Consider the following 26,228-nt stretch of genomic DNA (forward strand, 5'->3'; position numbering starts at 1 on the left):
CAGATGTGTCCCTTGCTTACGTCACTACATGTCCGGGCCAATCTGAAGTTTGCTAGAGCGCATTTGGATTATCCAGAAGAGTATTATCCAGGAGAATGTCATATGGTCTGACGAAACCATAGTAGAACTGTTTGGAAGAAACAAAACTAGTCGTGTTTGGAGGAGACATAATGCTGAGTTGCATCCAAAGAACACCATACCTACTGTGAAGAATGGGGGTGGCAACATCATGCTTTGGGGCTGGTTCTCTACAAAGGGACCAGGACGACTGACCTGTGTACATGAAAAAAATGAATAGGGCCATGTATCGTGAGATTTTGAGTGCAAACCTCCCTCCATCAACAAGGGCATTGAAGATGAAACGTGGATGGGTCTTTCAGCGTACCGTATTTTTCGGATTATAAGATGCTCCAGATTATAAGACGCACCTCAAATTTTGAGGTGAAAAACAGGAAAAAAAAACAACTTTTTTTTAATAAAATGGTGGTGCTTCTTAATCCATGCGTTTTATTGCTTACCGAGGGTCGTGGCTGCGGTGTAGCGGGGTCCCAGGGAGGCTACTGGAGAAGGTAAGAGTGGAGCGTTGCTGCAGGCCGCAGGCTGGGATGAGGGAGTGTTGAGATGTTCGGCGTGGCGCTGCGGGTGGTGTCCGATGCTGCGGGGGATCTGCCGTCATTTTGTGAAAGGCAAAAGTCCCCGCAGTTCCATGGTTTCCTATGCGGTGGACTCCGGAAAAATGGCTGCCGGGGGCGGCGCATGTGCGGCATCAAGATCTCGGGAGATGAGATCTCAGTGATAGAATGATTGTCTTTTTTCTTCTTTGCAATCCTTACAGAGGTATTCCCTGTTTAACAGGTATTTTTAAGTTGTGTAGAATTTTTTCTAATATGCTATCTCAATAAAATTTGGGTTTTATGAATTTACAGATCTCTTTTTTTGGGATTACACTAAACAACAACAGTGTGTTGGATATATATGTAACTGAAGTGCTGTGGATTATGGTGGACACACATACTGTATATGATTTCCTTCTCATGGTAAACTGCCAACAGTCTCCGAACTAAGCTTATGACGACAGTATCAACAGAGGCTTAGGCTTTAAGCCGGGAAATTACAGACATATCCGAGTATAGGTGTAGAATTTTAAACAAGTGTGTCATCAAACAGTATTCAAGTAAATATCCCCTGGCAGAAAATCTGATGCTTTTTATAGTACCAACGTGATACATGAGATTTTAAGAAATCCAAAGCGTAAATTGAAAGGAGCTGCAGGTTGGAGATCGGCAGAATGTCAACATACTACTTCTGCTGTGGAATCTCCACTATGGGAGGTCGGCAATGGAAATGCTACATGGAAATGTAGACTACTCGAATATCCGCTGGTAGTATTAATTGCACTTCTCATACCTTAAACAATACTACGAGCTCGAACCATATGTATAAAGGATCGAGTCGTGAAGAGATACAGGGAAAGAAAAAAAATTTTTTATTAGAAATCACATATAGTTAAAACAGTAACAAAAAAAGACAAGCAAAAATGCCATGTAGGGAACAAAATAATTAGGCAAGGATAAAATAGATATATTTTTTAAACAAAATATTTATACAGTGCTGTGACATCAAATGTTTCTAAATACCCTTATAGTACACCCGTTTTTATTTAGTTCACAATTAAATTACAAAAGGCAGAATATGCATATAGGGATCAGCTACCATGTATGAGTGTTATATACTAGCCTATGGGCAATCCACAGACAGTCCTATGAGTGATCCACAAAATCGTGAGGGATTAAGGAATCTGGAGGGGGAGGTGGGGAGGGAGTTTTAATAGTAAACTTTGTATATAGGTATAAAGCAATTGGTGGTATTACGAAAATCAATTTCTATAGGTTTTCTTATAAAGACTGATGCTCCTATGTGCAGATAAATACAGTAGGCAAAGACTGTTGTGCAGATCCCCAGGTTTATCAGACTAACTATCACTCACGAAGGGGAGTGAGTGAGAACATCTGTATTTAGTAAAAAGGTGCTAAGGGCAATGTTACCTTATAGTAAAGTATCAATGATTCCAGGATGGAGTGATCACCTCAGCGTACCCTCACCCCGACGCGCATATCGCCACCAGCTTCTTCCGGAGACTCCCAGAATACCTATATAAATACTTGGTTTACGCCAATATATCTATTTTATCCTTGCCCAATTATTTTTTCAGCCTACCAGTGTCCCCTACATCACGAGACCGCTATGTCATCAGAGGTCATTCACGCAATGCATCCCTAGGAACGGAAGTTGCCGCCAGCGCAATGAGGGTCGGGAGGACTCCGGGGGCCGACAAAGGGTAAGCATCAATAGTAAAAAGTTGGTCACACTTGTCAAGCACTATGTGATGCTTCAAGTCGCTTGGAAAAGTACTAGCATTCTGCAAGCTAAAAACGCTTGTGTTTTGCGGGAAAACGCATGCGCGGGGAGTTGTGGGAATGCTGCGGAAAATTCCGCAGCATTTCTGCAACGTGGGTACATAGCCTGAGTGTCTACCAACAGTGGTCCAACAAACGACAAGCATGAACTGGCCACAGAGATATGGCCACCTAATGCTTTTTGATGTGTATGATGTAAGTAAAGGCTAGCCTATCTGGTCCTCCCTCAGAAAAGCGACTACTGAAAATGTTAATGCTGGCTATGCTAGAAAGGTGTCAGAATAAACACAAATGATGCGGTGCAGCTACACACTAGTCTGAATGTCATTGTTGAACCCTGTCCCCTGCAGAAGGTGACTAGAATTGTCATTGAAGCATCAAAACTGGACTATGGAACACTAGAAGATGGCCTGGTCTGATAAATCAAATTCTCTTTACATCATATACAGTAGCGGTCAAAAGAGACTTACACTAAATTTGGTTTTCACAAAGTTTGTTGTTTCAGTGTTTTTGGATCGTTTAGTCAGATATTTCAATGGTTGCTGAAATACAATTAGAAGAATTTCTCAAGTTTTTACATTTTTATTGACTACTACATCAAATTTATGCAAAGACTCAATATTTACAGCGTTGACCATTAATTTTGAAGACTCCTGCAATTCGCCCTAGCAAGCTGCATGATCATTTTTTGGGCCGAATCCTAGCTGTTGGCAATCTATTCTTGCCTAATCAATGCTTTGAGTTTATCACATAACTGATTTGCTCCTGGTGCGGCCAGGTCCTGAACCCAAATCCCTGGTCGCGATGTGGCCAGTGTCCTGAACCCAAATCCCTAGTCCTGGTGCGGCCAATGCCTGAACGTTGTCCCCTGCTCCCAGTGCGGCAAGTCCAGTTCCCAATGTCCTCTGGTCCCAGTGCGGCCAGTGCCTGAACAAACAATCACCTGGTCCCAATGCAGCCAGTCCTGTACCAGAAGTTCCCTGGCCCCAGTGCGGCCAGTGTCTGAACGTTTTCCCCTGGTCCTGGGGTGGCCAGGCCTGTTCCCGAAGTCCCCTGGTACCAATGCGGCCAGTGCCTTAACATTGACCCCCAGTCCGTGTGCAGCCAGACCCTTATTCAGCATCCTAGACCAGAGGTCTCAAACACGCGGCCCGTGGGCAGCATGCGGCCCTGAGGCAGGCATCTGCGGCCCGCGGTGCACCACGTCTCACTCCCTGAGGCAGGGGGAAGGCGCACATTCAGGAGCGTGCGATCCGCGATGGCTGTTCAGTGTGCACACTCTGCACAGGACCTGGGATGAGATCACAGGAGGGGGAGGAGTCAAGGGTCACATGATCAGGGGCCTCTGTGTATGCAGGACGCTGCTGTCTGTGCTGGTTGTCATGGTGCTGGATGAGGTACAGTTTCGGTGTGGGGTCAGGAGGGGTTTACAGGGTGGATGTAGCAGAGCTGTGTGTGTAGTGTGTGTATGAGGTGCATGGAGCCATATGTGTACGGAGCGGAGTCAAGTGTACAAGGTGTATGGAGCAGAGCCATGCCGTGTGTGTACAGAGCCGCATGGGAACCAGGAGTATAGAGTAGAGCCGCGCGTGTACGAGGTGTGCGTGGAGCGGAGCCGCGTGTGTACGAGGTGTGCGCGCAGCGGAGCCGCGTGTGTAGGAATGCGGCCCCCCAGCTCCAAATTTTTTTTATGTGCGGCCCATTTACTCTGCCGAGTTTGAGACCCCTGTCCTAGACCGATGTGTCTGAACATAGCCCTAGTCCATGTCAGCAAGTGGCAGGCCAGTCTGTCTCCACCATCAGGAGCTCCAGTGAACACCAGGTAGACGCTTAGCTAAGTCCCTTCCTGGGCAGGCCCAGTCCTGTGACAAGGCGGGTCCACAAATCCACGTGCACCAAACGTTTTGCCATGTGACATGGTGCTCCATTATGCTGGAAAAAGCATTGTTTGCCACCAAAATTGCTCCTGGATTATTGAGAGAAGTTGCTCTTGAAGGATGTTTAGATGCCATTCTTTATTTATGGCAGTGTTCTTAGGCAAAATTGTGAGTGACCTCTCCGTTGGATTAAATGCACCTGGCACATGAATGACCTTGAGATGCTTTACTATTGGCATGACAGATTTAATGGTACTGCTCAATAGTGAAGAGTGAACATGCTCGAATAACGTGTTACACGAGCATGCTCAGGTGTTATCTGACTATCTTGGGTGTGCTCAGATAATACATTCGAATCCCTGTGGCTGCATGTTTTGCGGCTGTAGACAGCTACAAAACATGCAACCGCAGGGACTCAAATATATTATCCAGGCACGCCCAAGATACTTGGATAACATCCGAGCGCATCACTAGTGCTCACCTTTTCTTCTGTCTCAAACAGTTAAAAAGGAGCTTTATCAGAAAAAATAACTTCACCACAGTCCTCTGCAGTCCAATCTCTGCACTTCCTGCAGAATGTCAGTCTGCCCTTGATGCTTTTGCTGGAGAGAAGCAGCTTCTTTGCTGCCCTTCTTGACACCAGGCCAGCCTCCTAAAGCCTTTGCCTCACTGCCTGTATAAAGTACTGATACCTGCCAGCTGCCATTCCGGAGCAAGCTCTGCTCTGATGTTAAACTGATCCTATAGCAGACTCCTCATTATGAGACAGTCCTGGAACTTGCAGGACATTTTTGTGTGCCTTGATGCCTTCTCCACAGAAATTGAACCTCTATCTTTGAAGTTCTTGATGATCTGATAAATTGTTGATTTAGGGGAAATCTTACAAGCAAGAATGTCCTTGCCTTTAAAGTCCTTTTGGTGCAAACTGATGGTGACTACATGTTTCCTTATAAGTAACCATGGTTAACAGAAGGTGACAATGATTTCAAGAACCAGCGCCACCCTTTTATAACAACTAGTCTGCTGCTTTAGTTCAATCAGCATGACTGAATGATAGATGCCTTGTACTTTTTAACACATCAACGTAAGCCAATGAGATCACAAAAAATATGTAAGCGGGCAATTTTGTGACAAGGCTGAAAATCTGTAGAAAGGTTTTTTTAGTTTTTGTCTTAAATTAAAGCAAACCTGTCATCAGGATACAACAACACTAACTCATGGCATGTGAGTAACAAGCCTTTAATACTTATTAAATCCAGGCCTTGCTTGTAGAATTTTAATTTGAATCAGAGAAATGTAGCTGTAAAATTTCATTGTAAGTGCGGGGGTGGGAACAGCACTTCTAGCTGTCCTGCCTCTTTCCCTTTTCTCCACCCGTCACCGGCCTCCAGTCTCTGACGGACAGGTTGCTCTTCTCTTAGTGACCTGCCTCCCAACCAGTGATTTTGCACAGGCACGGCATTGCTCTGGGTAAATGCATGCTCATGTCAATAGTTCAGCTCTTGCATCATCATCAAGAACTTGCTGTACATGCACTGCCCCCTGTGAAGAAACAACCCTGACAAAGCCTGCGTAAAACCTTGGGCAGTGGCAGCAAGTCACTAAGAGAAAAGTGACCTTCCCACCTGAAACAAAGTCGGCGGTGGTTGGGAAAAAGGAGAGCTGGAAGTGCAGTACCCACCCAATGCACATTTTGACGAAAACTTTAACACTGCATGTCTATAAGATGTGAAAATAAAATTCCACGGGCAAGGTATGGACTTCTTAAGTAGAGATGAGCGAATTTGTTCGGATTTGGTTCCGAATACGATCAGAATTCGTCAAACACAGCCGAACGTCATTACAGTCAATGGGAGTAGAAATTTCACAATGTGTTCGGAACCGATTATAAGACAAACATTCGTCACGAAAAGTGTTAGAATATGGCACGAATATGTCCACATCAGATTTGGAGACAAAATCCGAACAAACTCGCTCATCTCTATTCATAAGCATTAAAGGCTCTTTACGCACATATCATTAAGGGTTGTAATATATTGATGACAGGAACACTTTAAAGGGGGATTCTCAAGTTGTCTTTTGAGCAGTTCAGAGAAATGCAATCTCCTCACAGTTTATACGTAGGGATGATCGAATAGCTTTGTATAAGTGCTTATCCGAATAGCTGCATCGGTAACCTGGATGCCTGGAGCGCTTCCGATAATCAGCTGTTCGGCTGGAATGTTAAGAGTTCTCCTCTCCTGGAATGCAACTACTGCACATTCTCAGTCAGGCACTAGAGGCAGGGCTCGATAAAAACGAGCTGTACCACACAAAAAAGATAAAAGCAGATAGAAAAAGCAAGTCAACTGTAAATTTGCTTATTTTCATGCCAATCAATTAAAGTGATTTAAGAACTTCAGAACTCCCATACAAGTCTCGTTCAATGGCAAAGTATGAATGCAATTTTATGCAATTCATCTGATCACTGAAGCAGCAAAGTTTTGTGAAAACCAAAATTTGTGTCGGTCTCAAAGCTTTTGGCCACAACTGTAGATGGCAAAGTGCATGTGCGTCGCTTAGAACACTGCACTGAAGATACAGCACCAGGCAAGCAAGTGGAAGCAATTGTACATCATTTGCAACATGCTGTATTTTATAAGATGCACTTTTTAACTACAATAAATCTTGCTTGAAGAGGTGATCAGATACCTATAAAGCCCTTTATCAATACAAATCTTTAAGCTCTAACCATTTTGTAATTAGTTTTATTAAATTCTGCACACCACTTCCTATCTTGCCATTTCCCATATGTGATTGTTTTTACTTAACTTCCTGAGTTGTTTAGCATGAGAGGAGTATGAAATCAGACGTCACAGGGAGCTGGTGCTGCACTCGCTTTTATCACCCCTCCTTACACAGGACATCAATAGGGGGCAGCGCTGGGGTCACTTATCACAGCTATAGTCTCTGCCATCCCCTGATGACATCCTAGTTCAGAAGAGGTGATCAAGAAGCATCCACATCTTCAGTCGCTGTTTCCACCGTCACAGTCACGCCTTCTCTGAAATGAATTGTCATCAGGGGGCTGAGTAAGAAGCAGTGTGACACCTGCACCTCTTCCTGATGACCATTTGGTTGAGGGCTGTGATAGGAGCAGGATGAGTACCAGCATCGCCAGGGAAGTTCTAATTATCAGCTGTCAAAAACTGATATGCGCCCTATAACTGAAAAGTATGGTATTTGGTGTGCTGACCTGTCTTCATGGGGTATCTTGTCTTGTTTTTGAGAGTATGCCATTAATTCACTAAAGCAATTTTACAGGTGTGAATTGCTTTGTAAAGTCAAATCAAACTGCACAAACAATTTTGTGACTGCTGCCATTTTGGCGCCAGTTTCTCCCAGCTCCACCAAAATGGACAGAGCTGGGGCAGGATGGCGATGTAGAAAGGGTGAGACACCACAGCTCATCTAATTCATTACAAGTGACGGCGTTACTAATACAAGAAATCTTACTCCAGACAGAAGCCTAAACTTATCTAGGCCCTTAGTTTGTACTCCAGTTTTGACTGACCCTCACAATTAGCTGGCATTCACCTCCAGATACTAGTGATAGTCACAGCTCACCTCCTTCCCCTCTCTGTATAGAGGTCTTCAGACTAATCACAGAGAATGCTTAGAAACTGTCTAAAAAAACACGTCAATCCTCACAGGAGTCATCTATTTATTGGTGCCAACAAAAATCATATTATTAGATGCTGACAAAAATTTTTCATTTACACGCACTCATCTCCAGACTCCAGTTTCCTATGACCCATGTGGATACAGTAAAGCATATCTTTAAAAGCTGTTAAAGGGAGCCTGTCAACAAAAAAGTTCCTGCTAAACCATGGGCATGATGGTGCGGGGCTCATGAATGTACAGTTTTGCTCCAAAGTTTACATATCCCAGCAGAATTTTTGCTTTCTTGGCCTTTTTCAGAGAATATTAATGATAACACCAAAACTTTTTCTCCACTCATGGTTAGTGGTTGGGTGAAGCCATTTATTGTCAAACTACTGTGTTTTCTCTTTTTAAATCATAATGACAACCCAAAACATCCAAATGACCCTGATCAAAAGTTTACATACCCTGGTGATTTTGGCCTGATAACAAGCACAGAAGTTGACACAAATGGATTTGAAAGGCTACTAGAGGTAACATCCTCACCTGTGACCTGTTTGCTTGTAATCAGTGTGTGTGCATAAAAGCTGAGTGAGTTTCTGGGATCCAGACAGACTCTTGTATCCTTCATTCAGCCACTGACGTTTTTGGATAGTGAGAGTCATGGGGAAAGCAAAAGACTTGTCAACGGATCTACGGGATAAGGTACATGAGCTGTATAAAACAGGAAAAAGATACAAAAAGATATCCAAGGAATTGATAATGCGAGTCAGCAACATTCAATCTGTGATTAACAAATGGAAAATCAGGGGCTCTGTAAAAAACCATTGTCAGGTAGACCAACAAATATTTTGTCCACAACTGCCAGGAAAATTGCTCAGGATACAAAGAAAACCCTACAAAGACACCTGAAGAAAAATGGGCTGCATGGTTGAGTCGCCAGAAGAAAGCCATTACTGCGCAAATGCCACAAAGTTTCCTGCCTACAATACGCAAAACAGCAGAGACAAGCCTCAAAACTTCTTGAACAAGGTAATCTGGAGTGATGAGACCAAAATTGAACTTTTTGGCCACATCCATAAATATTACATTTGGAGAGAGGTCAACAAGGCCTATGATGAAAGGAACACCATTCCTACTGTAAAGCACGGAGGTGGATCGCTGACGTTTTGGGGATATATGAGCTATAAAAGGCACAGGAAACTTGGTAAAAGTTGAAGGAAAGGTGAATGCAGCACATTATCAGCAAATACTGGAGGCAAATTTGCAATCATCAGCCCAGAAGCTGCGCATGGGACATACTTGGACATTCCAACATGACAACGATCCAAAACACAAGGCCAAGTTGACCTGTCATTGACTACAGGCTACAGCAGAACAAAGTGAAAGTTCTGGAGTGGCCATCTCAGTCACCTGACCTCAATATCATTGAGCCACTCTGGGGAGATCTCAAGCGTGCAGTTCATGCTATACAGCCCAGGAATTTACAGGAACTGGAGGCTTTTTGCCAAGAAGAGTGGGCAGCTTTACCATCTGAGAAAATAAAGAACCTCATCCACAACTACCACAAAAAACTTAAAGCTGTCATTGATGTTAGAGAAGACAATACACAGTATTAAGAAATGAGGTTTGTGAACTTTTGATCAGGGACATTTGGATGTTTTGGGTTGTCATTTTGATTTTAAAAGAGAAAACACAGCAGTTTCACAATAAATGGCTTCACCCTACCACTAACCATGAGTGGAGAAAAAGGTTTGGTGTTATCATTCATATTCTCTGAAAAAAGACCAAGACAGCAAAAATTTTGCCGGGGTATGTAAACTTTTGAGCACAACTGTATTTGCAGACCCCCTTTTTTTAAATTGCCAGTTTTCATAAAACCAAGATATTAAAGTTATAAAACTGCCATGTGCTGCTCTCATCAGTCATCTGGGTGGCACTGCAACACTGACTAATCACGGTTCCCTTGCCTATAGCACGCCAGCTCAGCCTTCATTAACATAGCTGCAGGACAATCTGCAAGGATTAATACCTAGATTATGGCACATCTCAGACAAAGCTGGTAGCCCCAATAATCATGTAGAGAAAATGTAATAAAAAACTACAAAAACGCAATATGTTTTTTTACCTGGTTGTATCGTTAGTAAAAACATATATAAGTGATATATTCCCTACAAATGTAACCTTATCTTAGAAACATCTGCTTTCGAAAACCTATTATGGGCCCATTATACGTCTCACAGGGACTCTAACCCAGCCTACACAGACAATGGAAATATTAGTAAAGCATAGTTCCTAAAGAACACATTGGTATATCTGGGGAAGGTTGATCATCCACTTTTTAGATATACTGATCTCCATCATTATAAGGGAACCTTCAACACACATCACGTGAGAAAGCAGATATGCAAAAAACAGCATAAAATCAGAGTGCCGATAAACACCATGGCACCAACATAACATGCCAACTTCCCAAAAAGTCAGGCGGACATTAAATTCCTGTAGTGAAGTGCTTTAATCAACTGTACACGATGTAAGGTTACGTCCACACATTGCATTTTTGCAGCGTTTTTTTTTCTGTACCAAAAAATTTATGTGCTGGCAGGAAATCACTGCATACAAAATGGCCGTTTTTATGTCGATTTTTGAAGCATATCTACTTGCCGCTTCTTACCCATTCATTTGAATGGCTGAATGGTGCTGCAGAAACTATGAAAGAATGGACTGAAGGACTGCTCATCATTAGCTTCCGAGCTTGGTCAGCAGAATCTATTTACAGAATTGCATTGTAATGTTTTCATTTCCTGTTCTGTCCCGATGTCACCGTATCCCAGAATTCCATGCGTAGGAAGTTCACCGACCGCCATATTGCGCGGTACCACCAGCGTAACGGCGTCGCACCACACACACACACACACACACACACACTCTCTACACCGTACACACCACTCACACACTCACGCAGCCTCTTGCGCGCTATCCCCAGCGGAACACCATCGCACTGCGCCTGCACAAACTCCGCGCAGGTGCAGTGAATCTTTCGGCTGATCCCGGCGGCAGATGCACGACGTGTCTACAGCCAGAGGAAGCCGGTCACATTAAAGGGGTTTTCCCACGAACGAAAATTCATTTTAAAAATTGTCTGTGTCTGACCGTGTACGGAGCATATCACGTCTCCTGGGCAGGGGAGGAAGCAAAAGACAATACTGACATTACAGCAGGGGATCACAGAGGATTCATTTTGTGAGGTAAAATATTTCACTGACAGTTTTTAAACAATGTTTTACCTCACAAAATGAATCCTCTGCAATCTCCTGCTGTAATGTCAGTACTGTCTTTTGCTTCCTCCCCTGCCCAGGAGCTGTGGTATGTTCTGTACACGGTCAGACACAGGGGTGAGAGAGACAGAGCACAGGGGGAGACAGCTCAAACCAGACAACACAGCACAGGAAGGAGAGAGACAGCAGACAAGGGGGATAGCACATGGGGTAGACAGGTTAAAGAAGAGAGCACAGATGGGAGAAGTCAGCACATGGGGAAAGAGAGAGTGGATAGGTGGGTGAGCACATGGGGGAGAGATTCTCAACGCTGCAAAGCCTGCCCCCATCGTGACATTACCGCCCTCCCGATGCGATAGCATCAGGCCTCCATCTTTAGTAGCGGATAAAAGTGATGACCCTCAATGCCATGATTAAAGGATTAGTCCTGTCTGCGCACGTCTGCTTTAAAGGGAAGCTGTCAGTCGATTCATGCTGCCGAAACCCCAGGCAGAACAAATCAGAGTCAGACCGAAGTACTACAGCCCACTATGTCTCTCTGAAATACTGCAGAGTTTTAAAGAAAATACGGCTTCTCCCAGCGCCGCTCCAAGTGATTGATAGGAAACGTATGTCAGTCCACTGAAGCAGAGCAGGAAGAATAAGGCGAGTTCTGCACTGGACTATTCTTGTCTCTCCCAATCATCCGCAGAAAGATTTAAAAGCAAAGAAAAGCTGCAGCATTTCAGAGAAAACTGATAAAAATGTGGCTTGGGCAGCATGGATCAACCGACACGTTCCCTTTAATGCACATGTGAGCAGACAGGATTAATCTTTTAAAGGGGTCTTGCACTATAAAGATTTATTTCCCCAAACCTTCCTATACTCAATGTAACCCATACCACAGGACTCACCCTGCCGGGGTCAAGCGCTGCCGCTCCACTGCTGCTCTCGGTTTTACTGGCTGCAACGGTGAAGTCCCAACTTCAATGCACATCACGGACGCAGCCAATCAATGAGCTTTATTGCTCGATTTACCTTTCATAGCCTCTGTGTTGCACTGTATTCCTTCTTCTGAGCTCCTTGCAGCTGATTTAGGACCACCTAATTGAGTGGAGCTTTCTTTTCACAAATAAGCTGAGAAGAGATCAGAAGAGGGAAGATTTCGGTTCCAAACTTTGACATCAGAATGAGCTCGCAGACAGATCCTCAGTAAACTCATTCTGCAGCTCGCAGTGGAACTCAGGAGGAAATAGGATGCACATTTTTAAATGAAATGTAATATACCAGTATATTTTCTAGAATATCAGACACATTTGGTAAGGTTTAGATAGGAGAAAAAAGAAAAGACAAAAGGGTTCACAATCTTTTCCTCGTCAAATATCTAGAACCTAGACATTTTGTAATAAATTCATGTATGGACACATATGAATATTTTCTCAAATTTGTGTAAGGAACAATGAATACATACATATATATCAAGAAAATAGAGATTTAGAGCAGAAAATAGAGAGAAGGGATTGGCAGGTAAACATGAGAAGAAAGCCAACAAAGACAACTTATGTGGCACAGGCAAATAATAGCACAAGCCATGGTATGCCAGGAGCAGGGAGAGGCGGCTTTTAGTCACCGCGGCACAATGGTGGCGGACTAAAAGATCCACTAAACTTACAGATCAGTTCACCATAAAGGCACTGCCGGCCAGTAATGTTACCAGACTACAGACAGGAGCGTGGTCAGAGGAGTGTATGCCATAGAGGCAGACCCTAGAAAAGAGGGGGCCTGTAGGTTTTGTCTTGTAGGTCGCTCACAAGCCGGATCTGTCCTATACCATGTTACTGTAACATAGGGCAGCAAAGGATGTTGACAGATCCACTTTAAAGGGAATCTGTCACCGGGTTTTTGCCACCTAATCTGAGACCAGCATAATGCAGAGACAGAGACCCTGATTCCAGCAATATGTCATTTATTAGGCTGGTTAGGGTAGTTTTGATAATCTCCTGCTGATAAAACAGATTTTATCACTAGAGGACTAGTAAACGTGCTGCCATGTAGTCCTCCATATTCATGAGCTGTGTATAACCCCACCCCCACCACTGATTGTACAGTGTAATCAGATAGCTGCCAAACTGACAATTAGGGATGTGGGCGGAGTTATACAGAGCTCAGCATTCATGGAACGGATAGAACTACAGCAGAGAAAAGAGATTTTATCAAAATCTGGGCAGCAAGTTACCCAGTATGTGACACATTGCTGGAATCAGGGTACCTGCCCCTACATCATGCTGATATCAGATGGGTTAGCAAAAATCTGATGACAGATTTCCTTTAATAGCTAGTAATATCCTGTGCAAGGATCTCCACTCCATGGGCTATTTAACCAAGGGTGAAGTGTGGAAAAGCAATCTCCAAATCCACTGGTCACAGTGATTAAACATGTGGTAGTGTTAGCTGGCACCAGAAGGGGTGGCATTTTATTCTGTGTTACAGACCACCCCCCCTTGCCTCTATGTACATCCATAGGTGACAGTGGCTGGATTATATTTCATCTGATTGTCACTTACGATAGCTTGTTAGTAATGAACAAGGGTAACCGCATCATCCCACCAGGCTGCAACCTAGCCAACATAGCCAACACCTGCTCAGAAATCCATCCCCATAACATTACATGCACTAGGAGTTTAGTGGACATTTAAGTAGTAATGGCTGAGAGCATAGCAGCACTGCTGGGAGAAAACAGTCAATGGAAAATTTACCAATGGGAACAAACACATGGCTGGCAGACTTTTATATTGAGACCGGGGTCAGACTTGCAAGAGACTCGGACGAGTCTCGCACGTCAATACCCGGCACTCGGATTGGAGCGGTCAGCTGCATGTATTTCTATGCTGCTGAACGCTCCTATCCGAGTGCCGGCGGCAGTGCCGGGTATTGACGTGAGAGTTTCTCGCAAGTCTGACCCCAGCCTTAAAGAAGAACTTGCGACAAATATTTTCTCCCCTAAAAAATTTTTTGAAATATGTATGCAACGTACCGTAGTTGTATTAAATTTCTTACTGATCGCCGTCTTTCCCAGTTTCTAGTGCGGCTCCATACATCTTCTGTGTGATAACTTCACCTCCGCCTAGCTGGATCACACAGAACGAGGTTTCCCAGTTTCACACTGTAACACCCCTCTGTGATCCCACTAGTTGTGGAGTTGAAGTCTCGTAAATTGGAAGAGAACCAGAGTGGCACGGACCGCGGGGAGACTGATAGGTAAGTATTTTAATACATCTTTAGAAAACTTTAGCTTTATGGTCAGGATGTTTTTTTTTTCCAAAATTGTTTTAATTTTTCAATAGTGATGAAGACAATCAGTAGATCCATATTAAAGTCCTTTTAGTCTAGTTTAAAAACCATATTTTTTGGCCTAATATTTCATTACCGTGCCAAGTTATCATCAAGCTACTGTCGATTACATGATGAGGTCCTAAAGACATATCAGGAAAAGAGCTGTCATGTGAAATCAATGCATGCTGTATGTTAATTACATATGAAGAGTCATGTGGGCGGTGCTAGGTGTGTGAATGGTCATGTGGGCGGTGCTATGCGCGTGAAGTCATGTGGGCGGTGCTAGGCTCGTGTAGAGTCATGTGGGCTGTGCTAGGCTCGTGTAGAGTCATGTGGGCTGTGCTAGGCTCGTGTAGAGTCATGTGAGTGGTCCTAGATTCATGAAGTCATGTGGGTGATGCTAGGCTCATGAATAGTCATGTGGGCGGTCCTTTTACAAAATTTATAAAATTTTGCTGTAGAATTTTAGTCCCACCTGGCCATGACCGAATAAATTGGGGCCATATTTTACCATGTTGACCTTGAGATCTGTACCTTGCATTATCTGGCTGTCCAGTGTACAAGATATATGCTCATTTATTGTGGATTACTGCCTCGCGCTCTGGAATCTAGACACTTTGCTGTTCAATATGCAAAGAAAAAAAATAATAAATGCTTCACGAGAAAAATGAAGAAAATTTTCAAACAAAAAAAAATAGACAAAGGCACGAATCACACATGTTGGCACCTGTGATAATATCACAACAATGTTGCTCATGCAGTTCGATGGGTTGAAGACTGGTAACCGCGCCCTTTCACCCCTGAGTTTGGTGTCAGCAGTAGGATGATTTATTTTTTTTTTTGCAGATCATTCATCCTCTCGAAATGGATCTGCGCGCGTCACCCCACTATATCACCTAGAGTCAGAATTCCAAAAGTGCTGGAAAGGTTTCTCGCGGGGTGAAGGAGTTGAATGAGAAAATGATGGCCTTTAAAATATGGAAGTAGATCTATTTTGCTTAGAAAAAAAAACTGGAATGGATGAGGAAAAAAGAAAAGGAAAATCTGAGATGAGGCCACATTGTAGAACCATCAAAAAGGTACCTGAAATGGCTGCTGCTGGGATGAAAAAGCAGCAGAAACATTGGGAGGAAGCTGGGTTGCTATAGCAACAGGTGTACCAGTCTGCCCATCTTTTCCTGTCACAATCTTTACCTGAGAGGAAATATTTCAAGAAGAGGAAAAATCATTTTGTTTCGATATTTTTCCTCAACCATATTAATATGGATTCCAATAATCAGACATACAATATTGCCTTTTTCACCAAATGCCAGTATTAGAAATGACTTTGGAATTAATTTTTAGTTCTTAAAGGGTTATTCCCTCCATCCCCCCCAAAAAAACTGGTTATCTCCTATTCGAAGCAACAATGTCACTACCATAATGTGAGGATATAGGAGATAACTTATCTGACCACTGGAACCCCAGCAATCCCAAGAACAGTGCACATGCTCCTCCACTCATTTCATTGTCTATGGGACCCTCGGAGAATGTGGGAGTACAATAGACGATGAATGGGACAAAGGCTGAGCATTCAAGATGGAGCTGCAGAACCCAATTATTAGGGTTATAAAACCACATTCTCAGGATCGCTGGTGGTCCCAGTGGATAGGGGATAACTTTTTTCTTGGGGGGGGGGGGGGCATTATTCTTTAATTGTCTGTGTCGTTACATGGAGCAATTAATCGACACAAGGTGGTTTGCTCCCAATAAAGCTGGTTAGTCATTGCTCCACCTCTAAAGGAAGGCAAAGTGGCACGACGGACAGGTGTCACACAAAGGCGCCCCGACACTTAGTAAGCGATGGATGCTTGAGCATATAGTTGACCACACAACCCGTGGAAAGGGAAAGGCTTCCAGGGAAGGGTTGAGGAGAGGAGCACTGCAATAGCAAGAAGGGGGTAAACGAGATCAACAAAGAAGGGAAGAAAGAAAGACAAGAGAGAAAAGCAGAAATGTATTAGTTTCTATCGCTGACTGCTGTGTATATATAACCTGGAAGCCTGCGGATGTTAGCGTTGCCCCTGTGCCCCACACACATACACCTCTGGTACAATATGCCAACTAAAGGGATTCGGTCAGATCATTCAAACCACCCAAACCGATTACAAGTGATCGATATTAGAACATAAGTAACCCTTTATTAAGAAAAGCGCTGTTGTATTGCTGAGAAATCCACTTTAGAAGTGATATGCAAATGATTCTGGAAGTGCTTGGGGCGGGATGGAGCACTTTACTGCCAGCTCCCTTCTCAGCAGACTACCGCCCTCCACTGGGAGACTGACGCTGCTGTAGCACTAAACAGCTGTCAATCACCTGACCTGACAGATGCCCTTAGAGCTGCCATTCACCCTTATGCCTGGATTAGGTTTGTCTAGTTTCAGAAACAAATATTTCGCATGCCCGACATCAATGCAAGGAAGGGGAAATCTACTTTTTTTGTGTATAGCAAAATACAGAGCCATCCCTTTAATCCAGCATTTGCTAATCCTGAACGTCTGGTCATCTGCACTTGATTGTAATGGAAAAGAGCCATTTAATGTACAATTTCACAAGACAAGAAGCAGATGCCAGTGGCAAGTGCATCAAATGTAAGTCATGTGATGGCAGAACATTTTGTCTTAAGGTTTCTTTCTTCAGAAAGGTTCTGAGCTTCACGTGTGGATGATTTTGTCCCCTTCCGGGGGCATTAATGCCAGAGTAAAGGAATTTTACGGTATAAGGCTGTGTGCCTACGGTGATCGTCTAGAAACAAGTCCCTAGCAAACATTCCCCATTCTTGTATCTAATCAACTATGCATTAAAATCAAGTGAGGAAAATAAAAAATATAAAAGGGGAAATATAAGTATATAAAATGTAACATCAAAAAATAAATAAGTAGAAAATATGTTACACTAACAACTATAAGTAACCAGCAAAAAGCAGCATACTGGATTACCAATGCCTAAACCTTTCCATTAGCAAACTGTGTCGAAAATAATAGGTCTTTAATGGGGGGAAAGGGATAAGAATCACCAATGGGACTGCCGCCAACGACACAATGCCCAAAACAAACGTATGTGTTCATTTTTCTCAAAAATGGCGGAAATGTGACCCGCTGTTGAATCAGTCTATGCATTAATGTTTCTCCGTGCTTTACGTTACGTGTATATTGTCATTAATGAGTTTCAGGAGCCAAGTAACCAACGCAGCAAGAAAAAATGCCAGCTATCAGCTAATGTATGTTATTTCCAATAATGTTTGAAAAAAAAGATCATGCAACCTCTTAGATTTTGCCACCAGATCAACAAATCTAGTGTGGTTTCTATTACAGATATCAACAACCTCAATAACATTGGAAGTGGTCAACCAACCCCACCATCAACATAAAGCATAAAAATGTAATGCAGGAAAGAAGATGGTTACATATGACTGAAGAGTGCCAATATCTCCCTGGATTCCACCCAATGGAACAAAAGGCAGATCTTACCTCATCATTAATAACCTCGGACTGTTCTTCTTCCTCTTCCAGATCTAGATCATTTTGTCTTAGGTAACCCTGAAGACCCATTGATGGTTTCTTTTTAAAAGCCAAAAAATCCATCATGTTTCCCTGAAAGTGTTGTAGGAAAAACAACTCGATGAGATAATCTTTGAAGTGTTCCTTCAGCATTTTCATACTCTTGTGATGATTCTCCAAGCACTGTTTCCTCATCTGGGCATCTTCCGCAGTTGCCGGTGGGATCTCCTCAAGTTTCTTACTTTGCTTCTTAACAGTGTTCACCGTCTGAGTTAAGGGAAGACTAGAGAGTCCCTGGGGACCAGAAATTCGTGATGGGCTTGTTGGAGTTGGCGGTGTTGTTATACCAAAGGATGTCGCCCCTGCTACTCCTGCTATCATTCCTCCAGAAGTCCTATCATAGCTTATGGATCTACCTAGCTGCTGGCCATGGAGAACCTGCTGCTGCTGAATGAGTTGACCTTGTATAATACTGCTTATCTGTGGTGGCAGGTTGGTTGTGGTTATGTGACCTGGTGTTGTCAAAGTCTGCATATTTGCTCCACTTGCCACAGGGCTTTGGGGTCCAAGATGATGGATAGTTCCTCCAGTTTGAGAATGAGGCTGAGACAGTCTACGTTCCCTCAGGCTGGCTTGTGCTGCCCCAGATGGAAGTTGTACCTGTGCCGTGGTTCCCTGTGTTATCTGTGCAAGGCCAGATCCCTCTTGAAAAACAAAGTGACCACCATTTGAAGGGCTCAAGCTGATCTGCCTCACAAGCACACTGGCATCCACAAAGCCACGGGTGGGACTCTGGCTACACATTCCTAGGCTGGCTCCAGCAGTTGCCGCTCTGACACCTTGTAATGTTTGGATTGGCACAGCATTGGGCTGCGTGGGACTTTGTGTTTGTACCTGTTGAGACATTGGAGACGTAACCTGAATATAGGATGGAGAACCATGTTCAAATCTCCTTGGCTGGGAACTAAACTGGAACCCAGGTGAGGCCGGATTAGGGATAGGCAGTGGAGTCAGTGTTATCTGCTGGTTTCCTGCCACCACTTGCCCCACATTCTGTAGAGTAATGTTCACGTTCTGTCCAGCAACTGGATTGCGGCTCATTATTAACTGCTGTATTTGATAACTGGGGGATTGGGGTCCAGGAGAACTGACGGCTGGTGCAAATGATGGAGCAGGAGATTGGGGCAAATTTGTTTGCATTGAAGATTCCTCTCCTTCATTGCCATTAAAAGATCTGGACTGCTGAAGCTGCCGTGTAGTGTTGGGAGGCCCACTACCATGATGCATTTTTTTCTTATTTCAGTCTTCAAGATAGCAAAGTCCTGATAAAGGAAGGAGAAACAGGTTGATAGACAGCTAAGGATGCTTTCACACTGCGTTTTGTTACATGCTCAGTGGCCCCATCGTGGCTTACTTCCAATCCCCACGCAAAATGGGATAAAGGCCTATGTGTCGACAGGGCAATAGAGTATAATGGTTTGTGAACGTGCGCTGTGTCATGCATCATGGAGAAGGACACTCAGATGCAGTCTATTACATCGATACATAGTTGTATATCACTACACACATGGCTAACAGCATCACACGCATACTGGATGTTGACATCACACATTTTGATGCTGGCAACTGACCACACATGGATGCTGGCACCTGACTACACGTGGACTCTGGCACCTGACCACACATGGATGGGGCACGACAGACATGGATGCTGGCATCTGACCACACATGGATGCTGGCACCACAAATGGATGTTGGCAACTGACCACACATAGATGAGGGTACCTGACCACACATGGATATTGGCACCACAAATGGATACTGACACCACAAATTTTGATGTTGGACACATGGATGTTTGCACCACATACATGGATTTTGGCACCACACCACACATGGATGGGGCACCTGACCAGACATGGTTGTTGACACCCGACTACACATAGATGAGGGTACCTGACCACACATGGATATTGGCACCACAAACATGGATGCTGGCACCTGACCAGACATGGATTGTCGGCACCACACCACACATGGATACTGACACCACAAATTTTGATGCTGGACACATGGATGTTTGCACCACAGACATGGATGTTGGCACCACACATGGATACCGTAACAACAAACCTGGATGTTGGCACCACACACATGGACCACACATTGAAGTTGGCACCACAGAAATAGATGCTGACACCTGACCACACATGGATGCGGGCAGCACAGACATGGATGTTGGCACCTGACCACACAATGATGTTGGCACCAAATGTGGACACTAAAACAACAAACCTGGATGTTTGCACCACACACAAGGATGCTGGCACCTGACCACACATTGAAGTTGGCACATGGATGCGGACACCTGACCATGACCACATATGGATGTTGGCACCACACACATGGATGCGGGCACCACACACGGATACTGACACCACAATTCTTGATGTTGCACACATGGATGTTTGAACCACAGGCATGGATGTTAGCACCTGACCACACATGGATGCGAGCACAGCACCACACATGGATGTTGGTACCACAAACATGGATGCTGACACCTGACCAGACATGGATTGTCGGCTCCACACCACCATGGATACGGAGACCACACATGGATATTGACACCACAAATATTGATGCTGGACACATGGATGCTTGCACCACAGACATGGATGTTGCCACCACACATGGATACCGTAACAACAAACCTGGATGTTGGCACCACACACATGGATGCTGGAACTTGACCACACATTGAAGTTGGCACATGGATGCGGACACCTGACCATGACCACACATGGATGCGGGCGCCACACACATGGATGCGGGCACCGCAATTCTTGATGTTGGACACATGGATGTTTGCACCACAGGCATGGATGTTGGCACCTGACCACACATGGATGCGAGCACAGCACCACACATGGATGTGGGCACCAGACCACACACGGATGTTGGTACCACAAACATGGATGGTGACACCTGACCAGACATGGATTGTCGGCTCCACACCACCATGGATACTGACACCATACATGGATATTGACACCACAAATATTGATGCTGGACACATGGATGTTTGCACCACACACATGGATGCTGGCACTTGACCACATATTGAAGTTGGCACCACAGAAATAGATGCTGACACCTGACCAGACATGGATGCGGGCACTACAGACAAGGATGTTGGCACCACACAATGATGTTGGCACCACAGACATGGATGCTGACACCTGACCACAAATGGATGTTGGCACCACAGACAAGAATGCTGGCACCACAGACATGGATGCTGGCACGTGACCACACATGGATGCTGGCACGTGACCACACATGGATGCTGTCACCACAGACATGGATGCGAGCACAGCACCACACATGGATATTGGTACCACAAACATGGATGCTGGCACCTGACCAGACATGGATGTCGGCACCATACCACCATGGATACTGACACCACACATGGATATTGACATCACAAATTTTGATGCTGGACACATGAATGTTTGCACCACAGACATGGATGCTGGCACCTGACCACACATTGAAGTTGGCGCCACAGACATGGATATTGGCACCAGACATGGATGCTGGCACTACACACAGATGCTGACACCACAAACATGGATGCGGGCACCTGACCAGACATGGATGCAGGCATCTGACCAGACATGGATGCGAGCACTACTGACAAGGAAGTTGGCACCACACACAGATGCTGACACCACATACATGGATTTTGGAACTACACACATGAATGCTGGCACTTGACCACACAATGATGTTGGCACCTGCACACACATTGATGTTGGCATCTAACGTGAACACTAACCACAAACCAGGATGTTGGCATCACACATGGATGCTGGCACCTGACCACACACATGGATGCTGACACCTCACCAGACATGGATACGGGCAGCACAGACATGGATGCGCGCACGTGACCATACTTGGATGTTGGCACCTGACCACACATGGATATTGGTACCACAAACATGGATGCTGACACCTGACCAGACATGGATGTCGGTACCACAACACCATGGATACTGACACCACACATGGATATTGACACCACAAATTGTGATGCTGGACACATGGATGTTTGCACCACACACATGGATGCTGGCACCTGACCACACTTTGAAGTTGGCACCAAAGACATGGGTATTGGCACCTGACCAGACATGGATGCTGATACCTGACCAAACATGGAAGTTGGCACCACACAGAGATGCTGACACCACACACATGGATGCTGGCACCTGACCAGACATGGATGCGGGCACTACAGACAAGTTGGCACCACACACAGATGATGACACAATGATGTTGGCACCAAACGTGGACACTGTAACCACAAACCTGGATGTTGGCACCACACACATGGAAGTTGGCACCACACACTAGGATACTGGCACCTGACCACACATGGATGTTGGCACCACACATGGATGGGGGTACCTGACCACACATGGATGTTGGCACCAAACATGGATACCGTAACTACAAACCTGGATGTTGGCACCACACACATGGATGCTAGCACCTGATTACATATGGATGTTGGCACCACACACGGATGCGGGCACCACAAATGGATACTGACACCACAATTTTTGATGTTGGACACATGGATGTTTGCACCACAGACATGGATGCGAGCACAGCACCACACATGGACGTTGACACCTGACCACACATGGATATTGGTACCACAAACATGAATGCTGACACCTGACCAGACATGGATGTCGGCACCACACCACCATGGATACTTACACCACAAATTTTGATGCTGGACACATGGATGTTTGCACCACAGACATGGATGTTGGCACCACACATTGAAGTTGGCACCACAGACATAGATATTGGCACCTGACCAGACATGGATGCTGGCACTTACAAAAAAGGAAGTTGGCACCACACACAGATGCTGACAATACACACATGGATATTGGAACCACAGACAAGGATGCTGTCACCACAGACAAGGATGCTGTCACCACAGACAAGGATGCTGGCAGCTGACCATACATGGATGCGGGCAGCACGGACATGGATGTTGGCACCTGACTACACAATGATGTTGGCACCACACACATGAATGCTGGCACCTGACCACACACATGGTTGCTGACACCTGACCACATATGGATGTTGGAATCACACACAAGGATACTGGCATCTGACTAGACATGTATGTTGGCACCACACACATGGATGCGGGTACCTGACCACACATGGATGTTGGCACCACAGACATGGATGCTGACACCTGACCACATAAGGATGTTGGCAAAACAAACATGGATGTTGGCACCTGACCAAACATGGGTGCAGGCACTACAGACATGGATGTTGGCAACACACACGTGGATGCTGGTACTTGAACACACACAGATGTTGGCATCACAAACATGGATGATGGCACCTGACCACATATGGATGTTGACACCACACATGGATGCTGGCACCAGATCGCCAAGGATACCGACACCACACTTGGATGTTGGCACCTGAGCACACATGAATGCTGGCACCAAACATGGATACCGTAACCACAAACCTAGATGTTGGCACCTGACCACTGTTAACACCACACATGGATGTTGGCACCTGACCACATATGGATACTGACACCACACATGGATGTTGGCACCTGACCACATATGGATACTGACACCACACATGGATGTTGGCACCTGACCACATATGGATACTGACACCACACATGGATGTTGGCACCTGACCACATATGGATACTGACACCACACATGGATGTTGGCACCTGACCACATATGGATACTGACACCACACATGGATGTTGGCACCTGACCACATATGGATACTGACACCACACATGGATGTTGGCAACTGACCACATATGGATACTGACACCACACATGGATGTTGGCACCTGACCACATATGGATACTGACACCACACATGGATGTTGGCACCTGACCACATATGGATACTGACACCACACATGGATGTTGGCACCTGACCACATATGGATACTGACACCACACATGGATGTTGGCACCTGACCAAACATGGGTGCAGGCACTACAGACATGGATGTTGGCAACACACAAGTGGATGCTGGTACTTGAACACACACAGATGTTGGCATCACAAACATGGATGATGGCACCTGACCACATATGGATGTTGACACCACACATGGATGCTGGCACCAGATCGCCAAGGATACTGACACCACACTTGGATGTTGGCACCTGAGCACACATGAATGCTGGCACCAAACATGGATACCGTAACCACAAACCTAGATGTTGGCACCTGACCACTGTTAACACCACACATGGATGTTGGCACCTGACCACTGTTAACACCACACATGGATGTTGGCACCTGACCACATATGGATACTGACACCACACATGGATGTTGGCACCTGACCACATATGGATACTGACACCACACATGGATGTTGGCACCTGACCACATATGGATACTGACACCACACATGGATGTTGGCAACTGACCACATATGGATACTGACACCACACATGGATGTTGGCACCTGACCACATATGGATACTGACACCACACATGGATGTTGGCACCTGACCACATATGGATACTGACACCACACATGGATGTTGGCACCTGACCACATATGGATACTGACACCACACATGGATGTTGGCACCTGACCACATATGGATACTGACACCACACATGGATGTTGGCACCTGACCACATATGGATACTGACACCACACATGGATGTTGGCACCTGACCACATATGGATACTGACACCACACATGGATGTTGGCACCTGACCACATATGGATACTGACACCACACATGGATGTTGGCACCTGACCACATATGGATACTGACACCACACATGGATGTTGGCACCTGACCACATATGGATACTGACACCACACATGGATGTTGACATCACAAATTTTGATGCTGGACACATGGATGCTGGCATCGCACATGACTAACGTAACCACAGACATGGATGCTGGCACCACTGACATGAATGTTGGCACCTGACCACACATGGATGCTGACATCACACATTTTAATGCTGGAACCACACATAGATATTTTCACCACAGACATGGATGTTGGCATCACACACGGATGCTGACACTCTACCAGAGGCCAGGAATGATGGGCAGACACCCCGCACGTAGGGAAGGGCTGACTTACACACCGGTAATCCTGTGGAGTCTACGCGGCGGCAGCTTTATGATGGCAGCTCTGGGGGTAGATGGCAGTTACCTATCAGGGAATAGCGGGCAGCTCCGGGGCAGCGCATCCTCCTCCTGATCCACAGGTGACAGCCAGTCTCTAGGCTGACAGCAGGCAGCTGGGACGGGAGGGGGCGGTGCAGGCCCAGAGCTACGTGAGGGGGCAGGCCTGCTCGTTAGTGACAGGCCCAGCACCAGGGACAGCGGCCAATCCCCGGGAGCCTTGCTGCGGTCGGTATTCCCGTCAGATAGTTGCACTCACCTGTCTCCCCCATCTGTGGCAACACCGGGAACCGCTATCTATTGACAACACAGAGCTGTACGGAGGCCCGGATAGGACAGGCGGCCCGCGTCTCACACGCATGCGCAGGACATCCCTGCGCAGACAAAGGCATCAGCTGAGCTCTGACAAGTGTAGATAGCGGACAGTGGCGGAGGCGGAGGGAGCGTCAGCTGACGACAGCAGTGCATGAGCGGAGTAGTCCTGTCACCGGACGGAGCACCGGACCGGAGTAACGCTGCAGGCAGCGAGCTCCGCTTGTCACAGATCATCACAGTGACAGCTGTGTGATCGGACTATGTATGCGGCTTATTCTCAGGATTAGAAAATCAACCGATCTACTCTCTATAAGGCCTCTTTCACACATCAGTTTTTTGCCGTCAGGCGCGATCCGGCTTTTTTTTGTAAAACCGGATCCGGCAAAATGCAATGCGGGATCCAGTTTTTCCCCATTGACTTGCATTAGCGCCGGATCGTGCCGGATGGCATTGCGTTTCATCCGTTTTTTGCCGGATCCGGCAACTTGTCTCATTCCGGCGTCTGGAAAAAACGGCTACTGTAACGTTTTTTGTCTCCGGCGAAAAAGCCGGAAGCGCCGGATCCGGCGCTTCCAGCTTTTTGCTA

At 45.5% G+C, this 26,228-nt stretch overlaps 1 protein-coding gene across 4 annotated transcripts in view; it reads right to left on the bottom strand.

The window, feature by feature from the left end:
- The window catches only part of LOC141060699 (E1A-binding protein p400-like), a 130,292-nt gene extending 104,564 nt beyond the window's left edge, over positions 1-25,728 (bottom strand). For 2 of the 4 annotated variants that reach the window (XM_073557021.1, XM_073557019.1), the window contains exons 1-3: positions 25,587-25,728; positions 18,036-19,387; positions 15,610-15,720 (exon numbers count right to left, since the gene is read on the bottom strand). In XM_073557021.1, the coding sequence (XP_073413122.1) occupies positions 15,610-15,720; positions 18,036-19,352 (1,428 nt within the window). In that variant the 5' untranslated portion in view covers positions 19,353-19,387; positions 25,587-25,728. Of the gene's footprint in view, positions 1-15,609; positions 15,721-18,035; positions 19,388-25,355; positions 25,482-25,586 lie in introns of those variants that run through there. The other 2 variants (XM_073557020.1, XM_073557022.1) reach the window with 2 other exon arrangements.
- Positions 25,729-26,228: the final 500 nt, after the last annotated feature.

Source organism: Dendrobates tinctorius, unplaced genomic scaffold (assembly GCF_039654945.1).
Source record: "Dendrobates tinctorius isolate UK_male_01 unplaced genomic scaffold, ASM3965494v1 ptg000243l, whole genome shotgun sequence".
NCBI classification, from domain to species: Eukaryota; Metazoa; Chordata; class Amphibia; order Anura; family Dendrobatidae; genus Dendrobates; species Dendrobates tinctorius.